This window comes from Struthio camelus, chromosome 5 (assembly GCF_040807025.1).
Source record: "Struthio camelus isolate bStrCam1 chromosome 5, bStrCam1.hap1, whole genome shotgun sequence".
Classification (NCBI taxonomy): domain Eukaryota; kingdom Metazoa; phylum Chordata; class Aves; order Struthioniformes; family Struthionidae; genus Struthio; species Struthio camelus.
Genome location: NC_090946.1, coordinates 16,046,944 through 16,073,767, shown reverse-complemented (window position 1 = coordinate 16,073,767; position 26,824 = coordinate 16,046,944). Strand labels below are relative to the sequence as shown.

Genomic DNA, 26,824 nt, shown 5'->3' with positions numbered 1-26,824 from the left:
TAATCAGCTACACTGCCCTTATTTCTACTTAAAAGAGCCTTTTGTTCCTTAATTACGTACACATGCATGCATGTGCACCCCTCCCCTCCCCTCCTGCCATGGGAAGCACTTGCCCCTTCCAAAAACCTGTGGAGCAACCCCTCGGCAGCGGGCAGGCTTCCTGCAGGGTCTGGCGAGAGGATCTTGGCCCAGGCATCCGCGCTGCCGTCCTGAACTGCAGATCCGCCTTCGTCAGAAGTGTGTGTTCGAAGGGCTTGGAGCGATTCCGGCGCTCTGCAGAGTTTTCCAATTTAAACTAAATATAGTTAAGAACAAAGAAGGTGACGGGTCTCCCCTCGGGCGCTCCCTCCCCAGGGCGACCGCGCTTGTTGACTGCAGTGGGAGTCAGTGCGTTAAAATCAAGCGCGCTTAATCTTAGTAGGAGGTCACGGATGACTGAGTGTTCAGGTCAGCTAGTGTTTGTGTGCCTTATGTCAAATTTCATGGAGTAAGTCAAGCGTTTTGGAGTTTTGTGCCTCCTGGTCCCCTCCCGCCCCGCAGAGCCAGATTTAAATACACGCACATGGGAATATGATTGTTAGAGCATCCCGTGTGCATTTGCCACAGGGGACCCTGGATAAACAGCCCTCGCAGTAACATTTTTCCCTTTTGTATTTCTAGAAAGCGGACAGAGCGGGTGTGGGGTGAGCCAGGGGTTTCAAAGCCCTGGTGAATTAGGGGCTGAAATCAGACTCGAGCCCGAACAATGGCACTTTGAGCAGCTGACGCTGTTCCCTTCTCGGCTCAGGGTTTTGCTGACAGATTGTAAATGAAAACCCCTCCAAGAGCTTTGTTTTGTTTTCTCTGCTCCCACCCACCTTTGAGCTCCGGTGATTTATCTCTCTCTCTCTCTCTGGTTTGCAGGTCTGACTGCCTCATTAAAACGATCCGCTCAGAAGGCTACTTCGGCATGTACAGGGGTAAGTAAAGTTGAGTCAGGCACCATGCTCATCTGGCTTTGCTTGACTTTTGCTTTGGAAGCACTGACTGCGTAAGCAGAAAGAAAACCCGAGTTCTCTGCCTGATAGAGTAATATCCTAGACCCACAGGATGTTGACGGAGGTGCTGCAGTGTATCTAGCTGTGGCAGTTTCTGAAAATAAACTCCTCTGTGCCAGGTGTCTGCTCAGCTCTCTTCCATCAAGGGCTTGAGCCCTCCTCACGGCTGTTTTGGTGATAAACCTTGCGGTTTACTTAAGTCTATTGTTACTGGCAGTTTAAACGAAGCTGCTGGACTTGTTTCAGGTCTGTGCGTGTTTCTCCCATCCTGGACACGGTAACTTTTATCAGAGGGGCAGCGGAAAACCTTATGATGTGCCGCACTTTGTGGTTGATTGAATTTATGTCAAAGCCCATGTGAACTGCCACCGTGGTCAGGCCTACTGCCCCATCTAGTTGGTAGCTTGCCTCCAAAATTGGCTAGCTCAAGCGCTCATCAAAGCTTTGTGCAAGTATTAAGACAAGCTACTTTGAGGAAGGGGGGAGGGGGAAAGCAAAACAAAAAACCCTTTCACAGAAAAAAATTCCCTTGGGGCTGACAAAAAAAATCAGGGTTGGCTCATGTTGGACTTCCAGCTGCTTTATAGCTGTGTACTAACCTACAGTAAAGCTCCTGGCCTCGTGATGTCTCTTGCAGCAGGGAGTTCCTCAGTTGACATGACACCTTTTCTAGCTTAAAACACAAAATCCTTGGAAGCTCATAAAGACAGAAGAATAGCAGGCCAAATTCTGATTGTTCTTGTAATGGTGGAAAACATGGAAGCACTTCTTGGCCTTCAGCAGAGTCCGGCTGGTTTAGCTGACACTTGGCCTCTGGTTCTTTTTATATATTGGTATACAATTGCCTGAATATACAGTTTTAATCTCTGAAGTGTTCAGATAGCGTTATTTGTGGCGTTCATTCACTGAGAAAGTCTGATTAAAGGACTGTGATTAAATGAGTCCTCGCTTCCTTTTCAAGTGGGAGGCCGGAGCTGCGGGAGCTCAGGCGCTGGCAGCGTCTCCTGCCAGGGCCTCCGCGGGAACGCGGCCACTGGGGCTGGCTCTCGCGGGAGCGCGCGCTGGCGGCTGAGGCAGCATCTCCTGCCCAGTTTGCTGGTGGGCGTTTTAGGGGAGTGAGGTGAATGCTGGGGATGGATTGGCTGCTCCGCGCTGGCTCTCCTGGGAGCAGACAAGGCAATTACCCTGAGGAAAACCCTGACAGGCTCCATCTCAGTGCTCACAGCAACGCTTTCACCATTGCTTTTTCCCAAAGGCAGGCTGCTGCTGTGTGGTTAGAGTCAACTTAAACTTGCTTGTCACCTCTGATTCCCTCTGAAGGGGGAGCTGGGTTTGCATAGGCGTTTTGTGAGTAGCTCCAGCTCTTTCCTGGAGGCCAGTCATCCCTGCTGCAGGGGCATGTGGCCTCTGTTGAAGGAGAGAGAGAGAGGACATCGGCTCGGGCCCAGCCATTCCTGCTCTGTGACCCCAAGTCTCCTTCATTTGTGAATGAAACCTCCCCGGTGCTGTCACGAGAGAGGCCTGAGCATATGGGCTGCTTCTCTTCAAATCGTCTCATGATATATTACGGAGCACACGTGGGCACAGCCGTCCACGTCCTGCAAGCGTAGCACAGTGACCTATATGGTGTGTAAGGCAATCCCAACAGCGCTCTCAAGTTCCTCCCCAAAAATGATGGGTGTTCTTGGGTTTGTTTTGGGGGAAGGAGAAAGTTTTCTTATATTTTCCCATAATATCTAGCTAGAAGCAATGTCTCAAAGCAGGGTGGTACTATGTACCCTGTTTGTGCTCAGGGGATGAGTGTGTGCTGCTGTCAGCTGTGGTGCTAAGTGAATGGATTTGTGGTTGCTTGTGGCTTGCTGGGCTACACGGACACCAGTGGAAGGGTGTCTGGGAGAGCCCACGCTCCCTCCTCCCCGATACAGTCCGTCTGCGGGCTGGGAAAGTGCCCATCCTTCAAAGGCGCACGCTGTTTGCAGTCCAGCCATTTCACCTAGCTGTCAGGAACCGAAGACTAGACCAGGCCAGGCAAACACGCTTTGCTGCTCAGCTGCACCTTGCCCGATATACGCATTCATAACGCGCTGCTACAGCAGTGTGGCAGCCTCCCTGGCCTCTGCTAATAATACCTGCTACATCACCCCCCAGTTCACACGCTGCCTGCCAAAATTATCTGGGACTGCCAGGGTCATGCAAAGTTTTCCAGGCTTCAGCGTACCCTATTAATAGCCGGAGCAGTTACGTTTGTAGTGCGCCGATTCTGCCGGTGCTCCTTTCCCAGCTGGTAAAGGGAGCAGCAAGTGTGGCGGCATCCGGCCCGCTTCGGCTTTGCCCTGCGGCGCTTGTCTGTGTGTATTTTCTCTCCCTGGCTGGGGACTGTGATCTCCAAGCACGTCAGTGTGTTTCCAGGGTGCTCTGACTTGTGCAAGCATGAAGCAAAGCTGAAAGCAAGAAACGCAACCCTGAGCTGCCCCCAAGGGCTCGGGCACTGCCTCATCCTGCTACTCTCTCCTTTTCCTGACTCTGTTTCGCTTGTGATCCCATCTGCCCTTGCTTCAGGTACATATAGCTTTAACTATAGGCTAAGGTTAGCTTTCAGTAAGGAAATATATTTCCCTAATATAGGGAAATAGAATAGAATTTAAGCTAGAATTTAAGAGCTACGAGGTTTTGTAAAAAGGTAGAAAACACACTGGAAGGCGTACGGGCGACGGCTGAAGTATCTAATTTCTCTTCCTCCAGTGAGTTGAAGCTGTTACGGATTATTGAGGACAGGGATTATCCATTCTCTGCTAAGCAGCTTTGCTGAAAATATCAAAGACGTAGGAGAAAACCTAGGTTTGTTAGTTTTTCCCTGTGTATGGTAGGTGTTTTTTTTCCCTTCCGCTTTATTTACAATTGGAGGAGAAAATGGATGTGAAAGCCTCCTCAGTTGCTGGAAGACGTCAGCACGTGGAAGCATATTTCTCGCTTCCCTTTCTTGCTTGATTTTTTTTCCTTTTTCTTTCTTTCAACGAGCCCTTTGCACAGATGTTAGAGTAGCAGGTGTGCTTTTTTGTTCTTTCCCTTCTTGTTCTTCCAAAGACACGGTCATTCATTCAGTACGAGAGCCCTCGTGTTTCACTAACGCTGGTCTCGGTGGCCCTCAGTGGGGGAACGGGCCACACGGGCCTTTCACTGTGGCAGGTGCAACGTGGGGATTTGCCGTTCGCTGCTCCTGACAAAAGGGCACTGCCGTGGGAAGTGGCACCGAGGGCTTGTTTACGTCCTGTGTCCCCAGGGAGCGGCCACCCTGGGCCGGGTGCTTGCAGGGAAATTTGTACGAATTGCAGCTCCAGGTGGACTCAATAGCCCAGCGGAGTGGCTGTTCTGCCAGTGACATCCAGCAGGGAAATACGAGGGCAGTCACCTAACCCAAAGGGTGGGCGTAGAGCTGGCTGAAGTCTTTGTAGAGGATCCAGTTGACCTGGGCTGGCCTCCGAGCCTTTCAAGGGCTCTGGCTTTTCTAGAGCGCCAGTGTGTGGTTTTGATGGTGCAGGGGCAGTAGCAAGAAGAGGAGAGGGGGTGTTTTCTGCTTCTCAGCGTCACAAGATACTCACGAGGGAGTTGGGGCTGGGTATTAATCCCACTTGTCCTCCTTTCTTGAAGGCCTGATCTGCATCCCTCAGAAATTCATCGGAGTATGTGCTTGGATGGGAGAAGGGGATGTGTGTATGCGTGGCGGGGAGTAGTAGTGAAGCTAAAGAAATTACAAAAAGCCTCTTGCAAGTGGAATTGAAACACGCTGGGGGATGTTTTCAAAAACCCCACATGCTGGGAGGTAGAAATCCTATTAATTTCCAGTGGTGCTTTGTGTTTCTAAATCTCTGTGGTGCATTGGGAGCTCTCCTTCATCTTTGTCCCTCGTTTTGAGCAGGAGTTACAACACACTCATGAGTGACCCAGTTAATGGGTGCTTTATTCTCATCCTCCAGTGGTGATCTTGTCTTTTTCTTCCCTAGGGGCTGCGGTGAACCTGACTCTAGTGACACCGGAAAAGGCTATCAAACTGGCAGCCAATGACTTCTTCCGGCACCACCTCTCTAAAGACGGGTGAGTAGTGGGTGTAGCCCTACGGCACCTGGGCTGAGGCCACCTGCTCCTGGGAGAAGCCTGGAGAAATGGCAGGGCAAAAGCGGAATGGGGCAATGGGATGACTGGAACATGAGTCGACTGGAACGTTAATCTCAAAGCGCTCAGCTGGTGATTACATTCAAGCTAAGGATATGATGTCTAAAACTGGAAGTGAAAAGCACTTCACTGTAGGACAGCTTTTTTAAGCTTCTAAAAATAGCCCTAGATCTAAGCCAAGGTTAAGAGATCCAGACTTTGCAGGCGAAGTATTTGAGGAGTAACCCAACAGCGCTGATCTCTGTTCAGACAGCTGCTGGGAGGACCTTGTCCTCAGCTTCCCATTGGGTGCTTTTCAGCTCTTTCTGGCTTTTCAGTGACTGTAGCTTGAACAGATGGCAAGTCAAGTTCTGTAGATCCCAAACTTAGCACCCTTTTGTGCCTTTGTAACTTGGAAATTATTTCAGAGAGGTGAGAAGAGGTGGGGAACAAATCTGTGTTGACAAACGGCACTTATGGTGTTGCCCAGCAGCAGATCCGCATGTAAATGCTGAAGGAATAAAATCAGCTGTTTAGTTTGGGAGTGGGGGGGGGGGGTTGGTCCATTTGAATTAAATGCCAGAGAAGGATGCTAGTTTTGCAGGACCAAGCTGGACCGTGAATAGCTAATGCTGTTTCACCAAGGTATTTCCCTTGCAATTCAGAGGACACTTGCGTCTCCATTCTGACCAAGTTCTCTCTCCAGCAGCAGCCCATGAGGGGTCCAGCAAGGGCACTGACTCTGGTCCCCATCAGTTAGAAAACGGCCGGCTTGGGAGATGATCCTAACTCTTACCACCGGCAGTGCTGGGTGGAGCCTCTCCGCGAACGTAAAGCTCTGCAATGATTATTTGATTTGCCAGCTCCCCATAGCATCCCACATGAGTCTCAGCTGCTTCAGGTCAGAGTGGCTCAAAAACTTCAGTGGACTTTGCTGATTTACATGGGTTGAAGATCTGGGCCTTTCATGTACCTCTTTTTTTTTTTGTGGTTGTTATTCTGGAGTCTTTTAAAGCAGCAGCTAGCAAACGTTTGCGTGACTCATCAGCTCGCAGCTGTTTGTGATTTTCTGTCTCTTCAAATAGTGTCTCTTCTGTGCTCTGCGCAGACGGTGGGAGGTAATGATGTCCTCACTGCTCTTTGCTTCTTCCAAGCAGTGAGTCCAATCCCTGCAGCAGCAACAGTGCAGCAGGCCCTGGCCTTCTGCAGTAGCCTGGAGCACAGCTAGCTCTTTGCCACCACCTAGGACGTGAGGGCTTAGGTTGTACGGGGAAAAAGAAGGAAAGGGTGCCAAGCTGCCACACCTTGTACCCCCAGTTTGTTGAAAGACTGGCCCGTGGAAGAAAACAGACCAGCGTTGCAATGCATCTGGTCTTCCGGAGGAGAAACCACTGGCATGATGTTTCAGCCGTTAAAAAGCTATATGCCTGGTGGTAAAGCTTCTGCACGTACTGCACGATATTGCCATGATAGGTGTTTTAAGGTATTTCGAGCTAGAAATAGCACTCCAAGATGTGATGAGAAAGAAAGTGCTTTGCAGGTTGGCTGTGCCTGGTCTAGGCCCTCAAACTGGGTGTAGCTGAAAGGTATTGTGCCTGCTATGACCTTGTCTAGTGCATGGGAGGCAGAGGGTGGCTGAGAAGGCAGTGGCATCACCAATGAGCACGCGAATCCTTAGAAACTGCAGGGCAGCCTCTTGTCTTGGCATCCTTTTCCCCCGTGCTTGGGAACCCACAGGCCTGGGGATGGTGAACGTAACCTGCTGGAGGGGTCGTGCCCGTTGCGTGCCACTGCTGTGCCTTTGGCAGCTCGCAGGATCTTCTCCCACGTGCAGCATGCATGGCAAACTGGAGTGACGGTGAGGGTCCGTCTGGTCAGGTTGTGAAGCTGTGTGTCCATCCCCAAGGGCTCAGCATGCCCTTGGTCCCTCTTTCCAAGCTGCTTGCAGCGGCGGGCTTCTCCCTTGAGACATTTCTGTCCCTTCTTCCTCTGTTTTTGACGTGAGACGGGGCAGGATTAGCAGTGCTCAAATCCAGGCACCTCCCCTTTTACCCGGGGCAAAACGTGGCACATACCCTACTCACACATTGCAAGGCTGGGGTACTTATTCCACAGCTGCAGTCAAAGCCTAGATGTGAACAGCAAAATATCTGTGCAGTAGAAAGGAGACGATTCAAGCTGCCTGGCACACCAGTGCGGTTTCATTTCTGGATGTGTAACTGCAACAGTCAAGGTGTTAAATGGTGCAAAGCGCTGCTGAGGGAGTTAGGCTCAGGGTAAGGCTGGGGGCTGCTTTTTCATGGTGTGGACGTATGGCTCCCGAGACCTTGCTTCAGCTTGCCCAGAGTTCTTCTTGCACAAGCCAGGTTACCTGCTGTGCATTCGCAGTATGCCGTACTCGAAGACCAGCATTCGGAAGGATGGGACTGCAGCCACCTCCAGTGCTTTTCTGCACTTCAAAGAGCTGCAAAGGTCTTCTAGATCTGTTTGACTTTGAACGCTTTCGTTGCTAAGTTTCCAGCGCTTGTCTTGAAATACATCCAATATGAATTGGAGATCCTTGTCTGATAAACTGCATGTTTTATCAATTTGCTGATTTAAATTTGCTGAGCCTATGCTCCACATACAAGTGGAAGAAGCATGTGCGAACAGGAGAGAATGTGGCAAATCCAACGTGACCCAAAGTAGCCTCAAGTTATGCAACAACCTCTAGTGTGCATTATTATTATTATTTTTTTTACCTTTGAGAAATTCAGTGTTGAAATGAACCTGCTTTTAACCTGCTAGAAAAAAAAAAAGAAAAAGTGACATATATCCCACTTCCAAAAGGCCAACACCTGTGATGCAGGAAGCTCTGTGCTGAAAATTGCTGGAAGAGCAATCTGGGGATTTATTAATACAGGTCTGTGCTGGGCTCACTTTTCCCTGGCCGAGCTCTTAGACGTTCCTGGAGGCAGCGTCCTGGGGTGGTGAGACCCAGAGGCCCTGTTGGACTCTCATTTCCCTGTATCTGGAGATCTCTGTTCCTGCAGTCCCCCCGTGCCCTGGGGCCCACCGGGGTGGGTAGTTTCCCTTGTACAGCGCTTTCCTACTCCTTTTGGTACAGCAAGGGTGTGTGTTCACCGGCGAGAGCAGTGTGATGGCCTACTGCTTGAAATTCTTGTTTTTGGAGGAAGCAACTTACTATGTGGTCCTCCATGCTGTCCCTGTTGGTTAGGAAGGAGGAGGCCTAGGCAAGTCGTATTAGCAGTGCCACCCCACTCGCTGTGCCATGGAGGAAAACTAAGATACCAAAAAAACCTAAGGAAACTCCATGTCGCTGATTGGGAAAGACGTTAGGTCTAGCATGGTCCTGTGATTATTTTGGCTTGATGGTCTCTGCAGTTCCCACAGCAACAAGAAGAAGTGGTGGCTTGCGGAGGAGTCTTCATGTGGGTCCTCGTTCCTGGGGTGCTTGTGCTGGCTGTGCCATCCTGCCTTAAGCACCTCCTAAAAACTGGTTCCTTTAAAGTGTCCTACTAGGTTTCATCTTTATCTCCAAACTGTTGAGCGCCAGACAGCTGTTGTATTCGGCATGTGTTTGCCAGGTTTTGTTGCTCATTTTTGAGATTCCTGGTTAAATACTCTGCCTTGGCTGCGGTGAAGAATGTCTCATGGCTTGTTTTAAAAGGGATTTCTTGCTCTTAAAAAGTCTCCAAAGTCTGGATGACTTTCCTGTCGCTCCTGTCCGAGGTGTGTTATTGCAGCAATTCCCTTACCTCTCCTGCCCTCTTTAGTCTTGACCTTCATTTTGTTTGCTGTTCTGGAGCAAAGGCTGGCGAATCTGCTGACTCAGCAGCCCTGCTTCCTAGCTAGACCAGCACTTTTGCATCGTTTCTCTGCTGATACCAGCAAACTTTCTTCCCTCCCCCAACCCTCCCTGCCATTTCTGGCTTTCCTCAGAGAAGAGAAATAGCATCCCGTGTTCCCAGAGACAACCAGGAGATGTCCACACACTTCTTTAATGCAGATAATTTGCATGCGACCCGCTGTGACTTGTAGGTAGGAGGATCCAGTCCTCCCTGGGGGACACTTGGTGAGCACGTCCCCCGCTTTGAGGGACAACCCCTGTGTGTTGGTCCCCAAGTGCATATCAGAGGCCTGCTGTTTAAATTGTTTTACATCAGCTGGCTTCCTTTGGCTCGAAACTCTTCAGGAGCCTCCTACAGTCTGCTGGATCAACCGACTGGAGGCAGCAGGCGTTTTAGGAGCGAGCAGTCTGGGGATGGTGGTCTCTTGGGTAGCACAAAGAGGGTGTGAGCAGCTTTGCGGGTGGCGGGGGCTGGGGGTCATTTACCTGGTTGCCTTTTACAAAGCAGATGTGCAAATAGAAAGGTATAGTTCTGTATGGGTGTTTCCTTAAGCCAACGTTTTCCTGCCTTTGGAAACCTTATGTCATGCTTATTCCAGAATGGCTGGTTTTAGTCCCTCCCCGAGCACAGGCAGCTCCTAGGAGGTCAACATTTTTCAGAAGCTTTTGCAAAAATCCTACCCTACTCCCATTTGGCATCAATACATCAGTGCTTGTAGAGGTCCTAACTTTGGACCTAACTTTGGACTGATGCATTGCTCTTGAAAAGCTCTCCATAAATCTTCAGCTCTTCTGCTTTGATTCTCCTGCCTTTGTCTTTTTCTAGTTGAAACTCACATTTCAATCCAATATAAATCTTTTCCTCTTCCCATTTAACGCTGTAGATCTTTCACTAACTTAATTGTATGTCAGTGGAAAAAACTGAATGATAGGTTTTGACCAGTGCAGAACTTGGAGCTATTGTATTTTTGTATATATTTAATACCCTCTTGCTGTGATAACAGACAGTGTCAGCATTCGTAGGACCGGATCCCTGCTGGTGCCCTACCTTTTAAAGTCAGTTGAGATGTGCCAGTTTTTCAACTACTGAGGATGAGGCCTGCGTCACGCTAATATTTAAACCATTTTTGTCATCTAGAGACGAACCAGTTTAAAACTGTTCTGATCTTTCTGATATTCCTGCCTTCAGCCTCGGAGGAGAGCGCTATATTTAGTCCCTGGTAATCTCTGCCGTGGCTTTGCACCTCTAATCCCCGGCTCTGATACCCTCGGCGGGGAAGGCGAGCGGGGAGCCCAGCTGGCGCGCAGGGCAAGGGGGATTTCGGGGAGCCGGGGCGTCCCGCGAAGGGCAGGCAGTCGCGCGGCGGGGGCCCCCGGCGGGTCTCACGCCCGCAGGAGGGGAGCGGGCCTGGGCTTCTGCGAGGGGGTCGAGCGTGTCCTCGCAGTAGCGCGGTGACTCGCGCAGAATAATTTGAGGTGAAATTTTGCTGCGGGAGTGGGAGTGGCAGGAATAAAAATATCACTTTTGAGGGGTTTGCATTTGAAACAAAGAAGGAGGTTGCTACCCTCTGGCTGAGTGATTATATACACCGCTTTTTTCCCCCTCCTTTTAAGAAAGAGCAAATCTGAGGCCCAAAACGTTGGCAGAAAGCTTTATGAAGACGCTTGCTTATGATAGCTTTTGAATCAAGTCAGCAATTTCTGGTCCCAGGTGTGACAATGTAAAGACAGTAGTGAGATTTTTTGTTTTTTAACAGGGTGAGAGCTCACCAGTTTCTGAAAATTGAGTCTTTCTGAGCATTTGCACCCTGAGCTCCCCTTTTTTTCCTGTGGCCGTGCTGTTGCCCAGCTCTGGGAGGGAGGGAAGGGGAGTTGCTGGTCGCAGCTATTGGTTGCTGCATTTCGGTATGGGAGAGTGCGCCCCTGGCAAGCCCTGCCCTGCGATGTAGGGGAGGCAGAAGATGCCCAAAGCTGAAAAGTGGTGCCAAAAAAAAGGGGAGGGGGGATGCTCCAAAGCTGGGGGTCCAGGCCACCTCCTCCGACTGACTCCCTCTCCTTCTCTCTCTTTTCCTGGGCAGGAAAAAGCTGACGCTGCTGCGGGAGATGCTGGCAGGCTGCGGCGCTGGCACCTGCCAGGTGATTGTCACCACCCCCATGGAGATGCTCAAAATCCAGCTGCAGGACGCAGGCCGAATAGGTACCTTGCGTTCCTCTTCTCTCGCGCGCCGTTGGGGGCAGAGGTGGGGGGAGAAGGGGGAGGGAATGAGCATAAAACCCCTTTTTTTCCTCCCTGCCCCAAGCTGGAGGTATCTCAGGTTGTGACAGAAGTTTCTCCTTCTCTTCCCAGCTTGTTCCCCCTCCCTTTGCTCACTTGGCCTTGCCAGGAGGCTCTTCTGGTGGCGAAAGGTGATTTTTGCTCAAAGCAATAGGCTTGGTGAGCGAAGCAGCAAACGCAGGTGGCGGAGGGGAGAGAGCTGGAAGAGACGACTGCGTGTTCAGCTTGTGAATGATTAAAACTCAATTGCACACGAGTCAGAAGGGATTAGGTACCATGTTGGTGGCCCTTCCGAAACTCTGGCAAACAGGCCAGTTTGCCCTTTAATCCCTCCTCTGATGTTGTGTTCCTGAATAATCACGGATTTGCTTTTCTTTCCTCTCTTTGCTGTTTTTAATGCAGACCTTATCCTCTTTGCGTGTATTATTTTGAAACGGTTGAAGGAATTAAGCTGCGGTTTGAGGGTTCAGAAGAGGTTGTCGCTGCCGTGAGCAGCCGCAGCCTGTTCTCTGTGAGGCAAAGGACCTGCCTTGTCCCTGGGGCAGCCGGAGGATCGCTCTCGGTTGATATGCTCTCCATCTTCTGGCCAAAGAGCAGAAATGCATCAGGGCTTGAAAAGGTTCCTGGGAGAAACCAGGTCGTGTGCATAAGTCTGGTGTCCCTGGTGCAGCCGAGGAACAACCTGAGTTATTAGTTGTTTTTGAGGGAAGGGAGTAAAGAACAGAAGTGTTGAACCGCCCTTATTTATGGGTATCTTTAGCTTTTCCTACCGAGCTCAGGGATGTAGCTGGAAGCAAGTCCTCTCTTTAACGCCTAGTTGCGACAGCTCCTCTCCGCACTGCGGAGGTCGTGCATGACCAGTGGCTTCGCCTTGTTAAAAATGGTCAGTTAGGAAAGTGTAGCTGCAGTGTGTGAACAGCCAGCTCCAAGTGCAGGACACACTGGCTTGTCTCCGGCTGAGGGATAAAAGCCGACAGGGTATGCAGCTGGCCTCAGCCCGCACGATGAGCATGTCTCTTGTTTCCGTGCACCCGGAGATCTGCCTCTTTGTCCCCGTCCGGCTGCCAGGCCGTGACGGAGACACTGTTGAGCACCTCGCAGACTGGCGCTCTCTCTGCCTCCCCCCCAGCGGCGCAGAAGAAGCTGATGGCAGCCCAGGCCCAGCTCGCGGGAGCGGCAGAGCCGGTAGTGGAAGCGCGCACCACCGCCACACAGATAACGAGGGAGCTGCTGCGGAGCAAAGGGATTGCGGGGCTCTACAAGGGCCTGGGAGCCACGCTGCTGAGGTAGGACAGCGCCAGCACCCAGCACCCTTGATCCTACAAGGGACCTAAGGGACTGATCGCCCAAGGAGGGGTGAGGGTGCAAAGGAAGTGTTGGCTTGATGGGATATGGGCCTGGATTCATTTTGCTTGCATGCACATGTCCTGTGCTGGCTTTGCTCATTTTTGTCCTCTCTCCTCCTCCTGCTCGCACGGCAGAGATGTCCCGTTTTCCATCGTTTACTTCCCGCTGTTTGCAAACCTGAACAAGCTGGGCCAGAAGGACCCTGATGTCAAGGCCCCGTTCTACGTGTCCTTCCTCTCCGGGTGTCTGGCTGGCAGTACGGCTGCTGTGGCTGTCAACCCATGCGACGGTGAGTCCTTTGCTGGTGGCGCAATGCCGAGTGGTGGCAGTTGAGAGGTCTCGGTGGGCTGGGCGAGGAGGGGGCGACCCTGCTAACCTCTTCATAGCCCTGAGGGAGGTATGAGAGGGGAGCTTGGCCCCGAGCTGCCCCCAGCCCAGAAGTGCTGCCTTCAGCTGAGCTTTAATCTCAGCCCCTGCTTACGCAGATATTTGTGGTCTTCACTAGGTGAGTTAGGTAGAGATGAAACCCATGCCACAAGCCAGGAATGCCTGCGAACATGCCTCTGAAAAGGGCATGTTTGCGTGTGGAGTGATCGTATGCAGAGCATTTACACATACCTATACGGTCACCTGCAACCGGGGGAGCCTCAGAGCTGTGGCTGGCTCTTCTACTCCTCCGCAGCTGCCTTAAATACCACCACTTGGTGTCCTTGCTGTGACAAACACCAGAAAGTAGCTCCTCTCTCCCCATTACTACACATACCTCTACTTCAAGGTGTGTAGAAGTTCAAGAGCAGCATCAATTATATGTATTTTAGATCATTCGAGCTGCTTTTCCAGAAAGGCCTTAGCATTTGAAAATCAGCTTCCACTTTGCAGAAAGATACCTGAACTTTTGGAAGTGTTTAAACTTAGGTCAGCCTTGAAAACCTTGACTGAAGTGATGGGAGAGGGTTGGTCAGTTTTTGGGTGGCTGTGTTTTTCCTTTATCTGTTTGTAAAGGAATGGATTGGTTTTCCCCTGTTTTGCCGTTAACTATGTGAAAACGGTCTGCGTTGCTGGTGATCTCGGTGTGACTGCGTGTCAAGGCGTCACTCCCAAGTGGCTCTCACCTGCTGAAGAGGCTGCTCAGCAGCTGGTGAGCAGACCCTCCACTCACTGCTGCCTCTCTCCTCTCTTTCTCCCCAGTGATCAAGACACGGCTGCAGTCCTTGCAGAGAGGCGTGAATGAGGACACGTACTCGGGAATCCTGGACTGCACCAAGTAAGACTCTGTGCGAAGCAGGCTGGCAAATCCCATGTACGGCCTGTGCTGCTGCCCGCTGCAGACCTGTTGCGTGTTTATAAATATATCTAAATACAGAGATATAGCTACATATGGGGGTCGGGGGTGGATGCTGAGCTGTCTGTGCTGTCTCTCCCCAGGAAGATCTGGCAGAAGGAAGGGCCCACAGCCTTCTTCAAAGGGGCGTACTGCCGAGCCCTGGTCATCGCTCCCCTCTTCGGCATTGCACAAGTTGTCTACTTCATCGGCATCGCGGAGTTCTTCCTGGACCTGCTCCCGAAGCACCGGGCCTAGCCCCCGTGTGCCCGGGTGTGCCTGCCCGCCTGCTGCCACGCCGAGTCCATCCCCGTGTCCATCATCCGTGTTGATTGGTGTCAGAGCAACAGCACAAAGGGTTTGCGCGGGAACACCGAGGGGACGTGGTCTCCAGACGAGCCAAGGCGTGGAGGGAGAGAGTCCCTTCTCCGTCCCAAGCTGGAGCCGGCCCCCTCCCGCTCCTCCCAAGGACACTACCTAGTTATGCATATCTTTTTTACTTTTTTTTCTTTTCTTTTCTTTTCTTTTTTAACTGTCGTTCTCGAGGACACTGGTAAGCACAGACTGGGCTTGCAGCTCCAGAGGTCTCCTCCCAGCCTTGGTCGGGAAGAGGGATGGAAAGGAAAGATCCTGAGCCCTCCTTCGTCTCAGCCCTTTTGCCCTCCCCAGGGAGGAGGGCTCAGCCCTCCTCGGGGGTGCTGGGCCCTGGGGCGCGGGGCACTTGCTGAGAGAGGCCCCGCGTCGCTCAGAGAGCAGGGGGTGGATGCTGGATCTGGCCGAGTTCCTCAGCCTGGAAACCTTCACCCGCCTCCTCCCCGCCCCCCACCCCGGCTCCCTCGCTTGAAGACGAGCTGGACTTAGGTGAATTCTTGGAGAACAAAGGAAGGGGAAGGGGATCATTTCTGTTGTTTTTTATGATTATTTTTGTTTTAAAGCAAAGGGACTTCCCTCCTAACTGGGTGTTGCAGGCACGTGCCCAGGTGAGGTGCAGAGAGAAGGCATCTGCTCTGCAGTGAACATGTCTGTGGGATCTCGTGAGCGTCCTGAGGTGCTTCATTGCTCGGCTACGGGCAGGGAAGGGAGAAGAACTTGGGATCAACTTTTTTTTCTTTTTTTCTTTTTTTTTGGTATATGGGATGTGGGGTTGAGGGGGGGACCAAACAAAAATAAACCACTTACATTCCTTCAGCCCGCCCAGCCCAGAGGCAGAAAGCAGTTGCCGCAGCCGGCATACGGTTAGCTGCGTCTTCTGGCCTGGCCCTCGATGGCTCCCTCGCCTCCCTGCAGGGAGAGAAGGGGAGAGGAGAGCAGATGGAGGAGGCACCCCGAGGCCCAAGGGCCGGGGGACAGATGCCCTAGAAACGCTCCGCTTCTGCTTTCCCCTGGCACAGGCTGGATCTGGCTTTGCTTTGATGATGTTTGGAGCCAGCCAGTAGCGATGAGGCTGGAGGGTTTCCACGCCCCGAGCGAGGAGCCGCTCACAAACACGCAATCGCAGGAACGTAGTCCTCCGGATTGCCCAAATGCAGCATGCTGCTCGCGTCGGGGCAGTGACGGGGGCGGTGGGTGGGTGGTGGCAAACCCACACTCACACCCCCTTCCGGCAAAGAGATGCTGGCGAGCTTTAAAAAAAAAAAAAAAAATCCCTTGTTGAAGAAATTCCTCATTAAGTACTCTCTTTGGCTGTATTGTTAATTCTAGTTTAAATTATCGTAAGCGTGAGATCTGCAAACCTCCCAGCGTGGTCTTCTCCGTTATTTATTCCATTTGGTGCAATCCACCCAACCTCAGTGTTTCAATTAAACTGGTCAAATTCATTTTTCATTCCTTCTCTTCACTGGTTAGTCCAGATGCTTGCTTGGCGTTTGTGTTTCAGATGTATATTTAAATTAATTTAAAAAGAATTCTGTTTTTAATGCTGGAAAAAAATCTGTTTCAATGTTTTGGGATTTTTTTTTTGTTTGTTTGTTTCAAAGCCTAGAGGTCGAGAGCCTTCTCCCTGGATATGTCCCTTTTCTCTTAGAAAAAGTTGTTCTGTGGCTGGATTGTTACTTGTCACTTTGCCTATGTGAATCACTTCCCTTTTTTCATGACTTTGGCGTGTATCTGGGAAGGAATCGGGGCTGTGACGCTCTCCGATTCTGCCGGCTCTCTGTGATGTGTGTAGTGCTGTGATGCTGCTCTTGCTCTGGATCGCCTTAGGTGGATTAAAGAAAATGTTTTGGTTTTTTAAAGGGTTTTTTTTTTTTTTTAAAGAGCAGCCCTGCTGCTTTGTGATGCATAAAGAATGCCCTTGAAAGAAACCTTCACAGGGGCTTGTCTGCATGGCCTTTCGCACTGGGGCCCCAGGTTGTACTGCAGCCCCCAAGCTCCGGCTCCTCTGAGCATTGGGGACCTTTCAGAGGAAACCCTGCTGCAGTTAAGAGCTGAAGTGTTGGGAAAGCACCCTCTGTCCTTTGGCAGCCATCAGTGAGCTGAGAAGAGGTAGAGCTGAAATCTGCACAGTCCTAAAATATCTTCTTTAAAAAAGTGACTGCTGCCAGCTCTTCTTGTACCTTGTAAGGAACCAAAAAAAAAAAATGTCAGGCTGGGCTTAAAACGCACCTTTGGAGGCACAGCTCAGCAAGCTCTGCTAAAATCCGGACAGCAGACGGGCGCCAAACACAGCAACAAGAAGCCCGTTCAGCATTAGCTGTGCGTTTACACGACTGCTGCTGCCAAAGTGCACTGATGGATGTGGTGAAACAGCTGGGGGCAGAAATGGGAAATGGCCTAACAAGTGGGGGAGGCTCCTAGAATGCAAAAAAAAAAAAGGGAAACTTCCAAGACAGCACAAGGGAAATTTCCTCAAAAAAAAAAAAAAAGACATTTCTTAGAAAGCAAAAAAAAAAGGGGGGGGGGGGAACAATGCCTAGAAAGCAAAAAGGGCAGGCTCCCAGAAAGTGATGTTAATTGCTAGAAAGGAAAAACTGTGAAAATTCCTAGAAAGCAATACAAAAAAAGGGGGGGGGGGGGGCAAATTTCTAGGCTGCAAAAAAGGGCATGCTCCCAGAAAAGGAAATTAATTCCTAGAGAGCAGAAATGGGGATAATTCCGAGAAAGCAACACATGGCAATTTCCAGAAAGGAAAGCGGGCACGCTCGCAGAGAGGGACGCTAATTCCTGGCACGCAAAAGCTTGGAAATGCCTAGAAAGCGGCACGCCGCAATTTCCAGACAGAAAAGCGGGCACGCTCGCAGAAAGGGAGGCTAATTCCTGGCGCGCAAAAGCTTGGAAATGCCTAGAAAGCAGCACGCGGCAATTTCCAGACAGAAAAGCGGGCACGCTCGCAGAAAGGGACGCTAATTCCTGGCGCGCAAAAGCTTGGAAATGCCTAGAAAGCGGCACGCGGCAATTTCCAGAAAGGAAAGCGGGCACGCTCGCAGAAAGGGAGGCTAATTCCTGGCGCGCAAAAACTTGGAAACGCCTAGAAAGCGGCACGCGGCAATTTCCAGAAAGGAAAGCGGGCATGCGCGCAGAAAGGGAGGCTAATTCCTGGCACACAAAAGCTTGGAAACGCCTAGAAAGCGGCACGCGGCAATTTCCAGAAAGAAAAGCGGGCACGCTCGCAGAAAGGGAGGCTAATTCCTGGCGCGCAAAAGCTTGGAAATGCCTAGAAAGCGGCACGCGGCAATTTCCAGACAGAAGAGCGGGCACGCTCGCAGAGAGGGAGGCTAATTCCTGGCGCGCAAAAGCTTGGAAACGCCTAGAAAGCAGCACGTGGCAATTTCCAGAAAGGAAAGCGGGCACGCTCGCAGAGAGGGACGCTAATTCCTGGCACGCAAAAGCTTGGAAATGCCTAGAAAGCGGCACGCGGCAATTTCCAGAAAGGAAAGCGGGCACGCTCGCAGAGAGGGAGGCTAATTCCTGGCGCGCAAAAGCTTGGAAATGCCTAGAAAGCGGCACGCGGCAATTTCCAGAAAGAAAAGCGGGCACGCTCGCAGAAAGGGAGGCTAATTCCTGGCGCGCAAGAGCTTGGAAATGCCTAGAAAGCGGCACGCGGCAATTTCTAGACAGAAAAGCGGGCACGCTCGCAGAAAGGGAGGCTAATTCCTGGCGCGCAAAAGCTTGGAAATGCCTAGAAAGCGGCACGCGGCAATTTCTAGACAGAAAAGCGGGCACGCTCGCAGAGAGGGAGGCTAATTCCTGGCGCGCAAAAGCTTGGAAACGCCTAGAAAGCGGCACGTGGCAATTTCCAGAAAGGAAAGCGGGCATGCGCGCAGAAAGGGAGGCTAATTCCTGGCACACAAAAGCTTGGAAATGCCTAGAAAGCGGCACGCGGCAATTTCCAGAAAGAAAAGCGGGCACGCTCGCAGAGAGGGACGCTAATTCCTGGCACGCAAAAGCTTGGAAATGCCTAGAAAGCGGCACGCGGCAATTTCCAGAAAGAAAAGCGGGCACGCTCGCAGAAAGGGACGCTAATTCCTGGCGCGCAAAAGCTTGGAAACGCCTAGAAAGCGGCACGCGGCAATTTCCAGAAAGGAAAGCGGGCACGCTCGCAGAGAGGGACGCTAATTCCTGGCACGCAAAAGCTTGGAAATGCCTAGAAAGCGGCACGCGGCAATTTCCAGAAAGAAAAGCGGGCACGCTCGCAGAGAGGGACGCTAATTCCTGGCACGCAAAAGCTTGGAAATGCCTAGAAAGCGGCACGCGGCAATTTCTAGACAGAAAAGCGGGCACGCTCGCAGAAAGGGAGGCTAATTCCTGGCGCGCAAAAGCTTGGAAATGCCTAGAAAGCGGCACGCGGCAATTTCCAGAAAGGAAAGCGGGCACGCTCGCAGAAAGGGAGGCTAATTCCTGGCGCGCAAGAGCTTGGAAATGCCTAGAAAGCGGCACGCGGCAATTTCCAGAAAGAAAAGCGGGCACGCTCGCAGAAAGGGACGCTAATTCCTGGCGCGCAAAAGCTTGGAAATGCCTAGAAAGCGGCACGCGGCAATTTCCAGAAAGAAAAGCGGGCACGCTCGCAGAAAGGGACGCTAATTCCTGGCGCGCAAGAGCTTGGAAATGCCTAGAAAGCGGCACGCGGCAATTTCCAGAAAGAAAAGCGGGCACGCTCGCAGAAAGGGACGCTAATTCCTGGCGCGCAAAAGCTTGGAAATGCCTAGAAAGCGGCACGCGGCAATTTCCAGAAAGGAAAGCGGGCACGCTCGCAGAGAGGGAGGCTAATTCCTGGCGCGCAAAAGCTTGGAAATGCCTAGAAAGCGGCACGCGGCAATTTCCAGAAAGGAAAGCGGGCACGCTCGCAGAAAGGGAGGCTAATTCCTGGCGCGCAAAAGCTTGGAAATGCCTAGAAAGCGGCACGCGGCAATTTCCAGAAAGGAAAGCGGGCACGCTCGCAGAGAGGGAGGCTAATTCCTGGCGCGCAAAAGCTTGGAAATGCCTAGAAAGTGGCACGCGGCAATTTCCAGAAAGGAAAGCGGGCATGCGCGCAGAAAGGGAGGCTAATTCCTGGCACGCAAAAGCTTGGAAACGCCTAGAAAGCGGCACGCGGCAATTTCCAGAAAGGAAAGCGGGCATGCGCGCAGAAAGGGAGGCTAATTCCTGGCGCGCAAAAGCTTGGAAATGCCTAGAAAGCGGCACGCGGCAATTTCCAGAAAGAAAAGCGGGCACGCTCGCAGAAAGGGAGGCTAATTCCTGGCGCGCAAAAGCTTGGAAATGCCTAGAAAGTGGCACGCGGCAATTTCCAGAAAGGAAAGCGGGCATGCGCGCAGAAAGGGAGGCTAATTCCTGGCACGCAAAAGCTTGGAAACGCCTAGAAAGCGGCACGCGGCAATTTCCAGAAAGAAAAGCGGGCACGCTCGCAGAAAGGGAGGCTAATTCCTGGCGCGCAAAAGCTTGGAAATGCCTAGAAAGCGGCACGCGGCAATTTCCAGACAGAAGAGCGGGCACGCTCACAGAGAGGGAGGCTAATTCCTGGCGCGCAAAAGCTTGGAAACGCCTAGAAAGCAGCACGTGGCAATTTCCAGAAAGGAAAGCGGGCACGCTCGCAGAGAGGGAGGCTAATTCCTGGCGCGCAAAAGCTTGGAAACGCCTAGAAAGCGGCACGTGGCAATTTCCAGAAAGGAAAGCGGGCATGCGCGCAGAAAGGGAGGCTAATTCCTGGCACACAAAAGCTTGGAAATGCCTAGAAAGCGGCACGCGGCAATTTCTAGACAGAAAAGCGGGCACGCTCGCAGAAAGGGAGGCTAATTCCTGGCGCGCAAAAGCTTGGAAATGCCTAGAAAGCGGCACGTGGCAATTTCCAGAAAGGAAAGCGGGCACGCTCGCAGAAAGGGACGCTAATTCCTGGCACGCAAAAGCTTGGAAATGCCTAGAAAGCGGCACGCGGCAATTTCCAGAAAGAAAAGCGGGCATGCGCGCAGAAAGGGAGGCTAATTCCTGGCGCGCAAAAGCTTGGAAATGCCTAGAAAGCGGCACGCGGCAATTTCTAGACAGAAAAGCGGGCACGCTCGCAGAGAGGGAGGCTAATTCCTGGCGCGCAAAAGCTTGGAAATGCCTAGAAAGCGGCACGCGGCAATTTCCAGAAAGAAAAGCGGGCACGCTCGCAGAAAGGGACGCTAATTCCTGGCGCGCAAGAGCTTGGAAATGCCTAGAAAGCGGCACGCGGCAATTTCTAGACAGCAAAAGGAAGTGTGGGGGGGAAATTCTTCAAAGGTAACACTGCCAGTTCCTGGAAAGCAAAAGGGAAAAGTCCCTAGAAAAAACAAAAAGGGGGACGATTGCTGGCAGGCCGGGGTTGACTGCTGGCACGCAGCAGGGATGGTGCCCAGAGGGTGCCCAGTGGGGCATTGCCTAGCGAGCACTGCCTCTGTGGACCGCCGGGACGTTGCGGCGCGGCGGGAGGGAGGCAGGTCCCAGGAAGCGAGTGAGCTGCTGCCTCGGAAACCGGGAGGAAATTGTCCTGGGCGGCCCCGGGGTCACTGCCTAGAAAGCAACCTGGTCCTCCCTCCAAGCTGAAGGGGTGAAGTGCCCAGAAAGCCGGCAAGCCCGGGCCTGGAGGGGCAGGAGCACCTTCGCTACAGCCCTGCTTCTTAGGCAGCCCTACAGAAATTGCTGGAAAAGAAATGGGGAAATTTCCTAGCATGGGAAAAAAAAATTTTTAAAAAGGAAATTTCCTAGGAAGTGAAAGAGAAATGTTCTGGAAATCAGTGGGGGGGAGTGCCTAAAAAGCAATGGCAGTGTTCATAGCAAATTAACACGGGCTGCTTCCCAGAAAGCAATAGCGGGGAGTTACTAGAAAGCAAAGGGGAAAAATTCCCAGGAAGCAGGACTGACGTTCCCGCAAACAAACAAACAAACAAACACTCAACCAACCAAACAACCCCCCCCCCCAACCCCACTAGGGAAATTCCTGGACTGCAAAAGGGGAAAGTGCCTAGAAAGCAGGGGAAAAAGCAATCCTAGACAGCAACAGTGACATTTCCTGGCCGGCAAAGGGGAAGTGTCCCGGAAATGGGAAATGCCTAAAAAGCAATAGGCAGAAATGCCGAAAAGCAATGGTGTGCGCGCTGGGCAAACAGGGCACCCATTTGCGCCGGTGCAACAAGACAATTGCCCGGGAACCAATGTGGCTGGGGGGGGGCGGGTTGGTCTGGAAAGCGATGGGTGAAATTCCCAGCAAGCCCCGGACGAGCTCCTAGAAAGCGAGGGGGGGGATTTTTTCCCAGAAAGTGGGAAGCAAAAGGGGAAGGAGGGCACAGCCACGCGCTCCGCACGGGGGTCGCGCTGCCCCCTCGCCCTCGGGCAGGCAGCCCCAGCACCGCTGCCGCGGGCAAAGCCGGGAGGCCGCTTCCCACGCCCCGGCGGTGGGAAAAGGGCCTCTGCAGCCCGGCCACCCCGCGTGGGTTTTGCTCTTCCTCTTCTCGCCCCCCAGCCCGGGGCAGTTTTTCATGCCCTCTGGCTGCCCGAAGCCGGGCAGGCCGGGTTGCTCGAGCAAAGCGTCGCTAACCAAAACCCACCTGGCGCTTGGCAGGAGCGGGGCCGGCCGGGCGGCAGCGCCGTTCCCGCGGTACCGCACCGCTCCTGGCCGCCCCGCCTGGGAACCGAAAGGCCTGAAAAAGAAGAAGGAAAAGAAGATTTTTTTTTAAAAAAGGCAGTTCGGGTTTGGGGAGGGGGGGGTGGTGGTTTCCAGCCGAATCCAGCGCCCCGCCGGGAAAGCCCCGGACCGCCAGCGGCGAGGCCGCTCGCCGCCTTTCCGCCCTCCCTCGAAGCCGGCTCGGCCCGGCTCTGCTTCCAGCCTTGGCAAAAGGGCTTTTGGGTTTGGGTTGGTTTTTTTTTTTTAATTTATTTATTGAACTATTGCCCGTTGCGCTGGGGGCAGTGGCCCTCCTGTGCACCCCCTGCCAAGCGAACTGGGGCGCCCGCGGGCCCTCTTGTTGCCTTACAACTAAAAAAAAAAAAATCAACCGCTGCCTTAAGAGCTTGTGGCGCGGCGCTCGCTCACTCGCTCACTCATTTGTATCTACCTATTTACTTGTCCGTTCAGGCAGCCCGTCAGTCGGGCGGTTTCGGTGCGACAGCAGGAGGCAGAAACGGGGCTCTTCCAGTTTCGGCGCCCGCACGTGGTTTCCAGGAAGGCGCCGGCGCCGCGGAGCCGCCTCCCGCCCGGCCCCGCTATAAGGAGCCGCCGCGGCCGACGGCGCCGGCGACAGCGCGGCTCGGGCCGGGGAGGAGCTGCCGCCGCCGCCATGGAGAGCGAGGGGTAAGGGCGGCGGGCAGGGGAGAGCGAGGGGCGAGATGAGGAGGAAGATGAGGAGAAGGAGGAGGAGGAAGATGAGAAAGATGAGGGGAGGAAGATGAGGAGAAGGAGGAGGAAGATGATGATGATGAAAATGAGGAAGGGGGGAGGATGAGGAAGGGGGGAGGATGAGGAAGGGGGGAGGATGAGGAAGGGGGGAGGATGAGGAAAAGGACAAAGATGAAGAGGAGGAGGACAAGGGGGAGGAGGAGGAAGATGAAGAGGATGGGGGGAGGAAGACAAGGAGAAGGAGGAGGAAGATGATGAAGATGAGGAAGGGAAGGAGGACGAGGAGGGGGAGGAGGAGAAATAAGGAAAAGGACGAAGAGGATGAAGAGGAGAAGGACGAGGATGAGGAGGGGGGAGGAGGACGAGGGGAAGGAGGAGGAAGATGAGGAACAGGGCAAGGAGGAGGATGAGGAAGAAGGTGAGGAGGGGAAGGAGGACAAGAAGGAGGATGATGAGCAGGAAGACAAGCAGGAAGATGAGAGGGAAGACGAGGAGAAGGAGGGGGAGGAAGATGATGAGGAAGATGAGGGGGAAGAGGAGGAGGAGGAGGAAGGGGCAGGAGGAAGATGATGATGTTGAGGAAGATGAGGACAGGAAGGAGGAGGAAGCAGAAGATGAGGACAAAGGCTTGGCCGGACGATGGGAGGGAGGGAGGGGGGTTCCCCCCCCCCAACGCCTCCCCCCCAAAAGCACTGGGTGCTCAGGGGCCGCCCGCCCGCAGGGACGCGCTGAAGCTGCGCTTCGGGCCCTGGCTGCTGCGGGCGGTGAGCAGCGGGGCGTACCGGGGGCTGCGCTGGGTGGACGGCGCCCGCACCGCTTTCCGCGTGCCCTGGAAGCACAACGCCAGGAAGGACGTCACCACCACCGACGTGGAGATCTTCAAGGTAGGGTCCGCCCCGGGGAGCAGGAGGGGGTCCCCGAGGAGGGAGGGGGGCCCCAGCTCACCCCCGACGCCGGCCCCTCCGTCCCCCCAGGACTGGGCCAAAGCCAGCGGCCGCTACCGCGCCGAACTGGAGGACCCGGCCCGCTGGAAAACCAACTTCCGCTGCGCCCTGCGGAGCACCCGCATGTTCGTGCTGCTGGAGGACCAGTCCAAGAGCGGCGAGGACCCCCACAAGGTCTACGGCATCGCCGCCACCGCAGGTAACCCGCCGGGGAGCTTCGGGCCGCGGGAGCCCGCACCGGTGGCCGGCCGGCCCCGCTCACCTCCGCTCTCCTTGCAGACTGCCTCGGGCCCCCGGCAGGCGAGGCGGCCGCCCCGCAGCTCCAGTGGACGCAGGTAGCGGGGCCGGGGGTGGCGGATCGCAAGGGCGGGGGGCCGCCTGGTTTCCTGACAGCCAGCGCTGAGCCTCGTCCGGCCCCTTCCCCTTTGCAGCAGCAGCAGCTGGAGTTTGACTTCCAAGACCTGTCGCTGGAAACAGGTAGGTGCTGGGAGCGGGGCGCCCGGAGGAGGAAGTTTGGGGGGGGGGGGGGGGGCACGCACAGGCACTAAAAGGCCCCGTCCGCTTCCCCCCACTGCAGACGGCATTGGCATCAAAGCGGAGCGGGCCGGCGGCGAGGGCGAGCAGGATGCCCGGCTGGACGCGCTGCAGTGGGTCATGCAGCAGTGCGACCTCGACCACCAGGCACAGGCCTGGGCCGCCGCACCAGGTAGAAAGCGAAACGCGGCGCTGAGGCCGCCGGGCTCCGAGCCGGGGCCCCGGTGCCTCCCGCCACCGCTTTACCCGCAGGGGGAGGCCTCGACGTGGGGGAGCCGTGTGGTCCCGGCCCCGATGAGGACACCTGCATCCCGGCCCTTCAGCACTGGGCGGCCCCGGTGGCCGCCGGCCGCCTGCCCCCCGCCGCCGGGCTCCTGGAGGTACAAAGTGCCGCGGGTGAGTGGATTCGCGCGTGCTGCCGTCGGGTCGGCGTTGCCTTCACTGCAACCGGCCCCGTGGCGAGACCAAAGCCGGCCCCGCGCCGCTCGTCTGCTGCCGCAGGGGACAGGCTGCTGCCGCTGGCCAGGCACCCCGGTCCAGACGCCGTCCTCGCCGAGCTGGCACCGGGCGACGTGCTGCTCTACCCCGCCGCTGCGGAAGGTCCCTGGGAAGCGCCGGCAGCGCCCTGGGACGCGGGGCTGGTGCCGCCAGCCGCCCCCTGCCCAGCGGCGCTGCTGCACGGGAACGCAGGTCAGTGCCCCGCAGCAGCCCCCGAAAGCTGCTCTTGAGGTCTGAAAGGTTTCTGGGCCCTCCTCGACTCTGGCAGGCTGTGCACCCTTGCCTGGTCCTCACCGGGGTGCTGGCTTCGCTGCGCTGGTGGTGGGACCCCAGCCCGGTGGGCGCCTTGCTTGCTAAGGAGGCAGGCAGCAAGCAAGACCCACGGGAGCAGGGCTGGAGTGGTTTGGGCCAGAGCCACGGGGGGGAACCAAAAGCGTGGCCTCTTGCAGGCGGCATCCCTCCCAACCTGGACATCAGCATCTTCTACCGCGGGAAGCTCTTCCACCACGAGGAGGTGGGCAGCAGCCGGTGCCTGCTGGCCTACCAGACCGCCGACCCCGACGTCCCCCTGGACCTCCCGTGGCTGGTGCAGTTCCCCAGCCCGGCCAGCCTGGCCGACCAGAAGCAGCGCCACTTCACCGAGGAGCTGCTGCAAAACACCGGACTCCTGCTGGAGCAGCGGGACAACAAGATCTACGCCCAGCGCCTGAAGAAGTGCAAGGTCTTCTGGGCCCTGTCTAGGCAGCTGGACGTCGGCAACCTCTCGCCCAAACTGCTGTGCCGCAACCAAGAGACAGAGATCTTTGACTTCGAGGAGTTCTGCGCAGGTAGGCGGCCGGAGTCAGGCACAGGGGACTGCAGTCCTCGTGGGGCTTGGTGGCCACGTCCACCAAAGGGGGGGACGGGATGGTGGGAGAAGGCAGGCCAGGGAGCAGTGGTGAATCCAGGTCTCTCTTTCCCTCGCCTGGAGCAAACTTGCTCCATCCAAAACCTGCCAGCCGCTCTGTCCCCCCACCCCTCGCCGCTCCCCTCTCCCAGCCCTAAAAGCTCCTCTCGCAGAGCTGAGGGACTTCCGCGACTACCGCCGGGCGCGCTCTCCCGACTTCACCATCTTCCTCTGCTTCGGACAGTGCTTCTCCAAGGCCAAGCCCAAGGAGTCCAAGCTCATCCTGGTGAAGGTGAGGAAACCTTTAAAACCACTGAGCCCCTCCGCTGAGCGGGGCTGGCCCATCTGGGCAGCCACTGGCGGCCGCTCCGAAACGCAGCACCTTTCGCTTTTGCAGCTGGTGCCCAAGTTCTGCGAGTACTGGTACGAGCAGGTGCTGCAGGAGGGCGCCTCCTCCCTCAGCAGCGGCAGCCTGAGCCTGCAGCTCTCTGACTCCTTCAGCCTCTTTGAGCTCATCGAGCAGTACAACATGCAGCTGGGATGAGCGCCAGCCGGAGCCCCCCAGCGAGCTCCTGACCGCCTGCACCCACCTGCGCTGCAGCCGGGCCGGCTCCCACCGCCAGCGTCCCGCGCGCTGCTCCCGGCCGGCTGCGGAGCTCAGCTCCCAGCGGTTAACGGGGCGCTTTGTGAAGGTGACCTGTCTTTTTTCCTCGAGGGCCGCCAGGGATGGACCGGCACCCGGGAAGCGCGTCTTGCCCGAGCCGGGGGCCGACAGAGCCCCGTCAGGCTACGACAAGCAGGCAAAGCCCTGGCCACGGCTAAGGGAGCAGGGCTCAGCCGGTGGCAGACCGTCAACTGTTAACGTGCATTTTTGCATGGGACGTACTCATCCACAGAGTTATTTTCTTAAGTTTCATGCATTTAAATATATATATCTATATTAAAATATATATATCTATATTAAAGTATATATATTAAAATATATATATCTATATTAAAATATATATATCTATAAACACATCGTGTCTACTGCTACGTTATCTCTTCCCGGCACTCGCCTTGAGCCTCTCTAAAGCAGCCCGTTTTTCCTTTGCGAGGAGGAGCACATACCCTCCCCTTGCCCGAGCATCTTGCCCCCGTTAGTGGCAGGTCAGGATGCCACCACCCGAGATGACCTCCAGCCCCTCCGAAGACACCG

General features: G+C 54.5%; 2 protein-coding genes and 1 long non-coding RNA gene across 16 annotated transcripts in view; 2 read left to right on the top strand and 1 right to left on the bottom strand.

Annotated features, from left to right (window-relative positions):
• Positions 1-16,213, top strand: part of SLC25A22 (solute carrier family 25 member 22) — a 43,051-nt gene extending 26,838 nt beyond the window's left edge. For all 9 annotated transcript variants that reach the window (XM_068944720.1, XM_068944719.1, XM_068944722.1 and 6 more), the window contains 7 exons: positions 904-959; positions 5,039-5,129; positions 11,115-11,233; positions 12,441-12,597; positions 12,793-12,947; positions 13,847-13,922; positions 14,084-16,213. In XM_068944720.1, coding sequence (XP_068800821.1) covers positions 904-959; positions 5,039-5,129; positions 11,115-11,233; positions 12,441-12,597; positions 12,793-12,947; positions 13,847-13,922; positions 14,084-14,237 — 808 coding nt within the window. In that variant the 3' untranslated portion in view covers positions 14,238-16,213. The remainder of the gene's footprint in view (positions 1-903; positions 960-5,038; positions 5,130-11,114; positions 11,234-12,440; positions 12,598-12,792; positions 12,948-13,846; positions 13,923-14,083) is intronic.
• Positions 16,214-16,367: 154 nt separating this feature from the next.
• Positions 16,368-22,584, bottom strand: LOC138067424 (uncharacterized). Its single transcript, XR_011141292.1, has 3 exons — positions 22,484-22,584; positions 21,977-22,069; positions 16,368-16,534 (listed from the first exon to the last, which is right to left on the bottom strand). It is a non-coding gene; the product is annotated as an uncharacterized lncRNA (long non-coding RNA).
• A 1-nt stretch (position 22,585) lies between these two features.
• Positions 22,586-26,644, top strand: IRF7 (interferon regulatory factor 7). 6 transcript variants are annotated; one of them, XM_068944716.1, is made up of 11 exons: positions 22,586-22,719; positions 23,486-23,648; positions 23,739-23,907; positions 23,988-24,043; positions 24,140-24,185; positions 24,286-24,414; positions 24,495-24,638; positions 24,744-24,932; positions 25,190-25,567; positions 25,871-25,918; positions 26,342-26,644. In XM_068944716.1, exons 1-11 carry the CDS (start codon positions 22,706-22,708, stop codon positions 26,446-26,448), a joined length of 1,443 nt encoding a protein of 480 aa, XP_068800817.1. In that variant the 5' UTR covers positions 22,586-22,705; the 3' UTR covers positions 26,449-26,644. The 6 variants fall into 6 exon arrangements, with proteins under 6 accessions (XP_068800817.1, XP_068800816.1, XP_068800814.1 ...); XM_068944715.1 differs by having other exon boundaries at positions 25,800-25,918; XM_068944713.1 differs by having other exon boundaries at positions 25,779-25,918.
• Positions 26,645-26,824: the final 180 nt, after the last annotated feature.

Excerpts from the sequence above, each read along its gene's own strand:
- IRF7 (XM_068944713.1), top strand. Across the intron at positions 24,933-25,189 it reads GCTGCTGCACGGGAACGCAG|GCGGCATCCCTCCCAACCTG; the intron begins GTCAGTGCCCCG and ends GGCCTCTTGCAG. Across the intron at positions 25,919-26,341 it reads CCAAGCTCATCCTGGTGAAG|GGCCGCCAGGGATGGACCGG; the intron begins GTGAGGAAACCT and ends TTTTTCCTCGAG.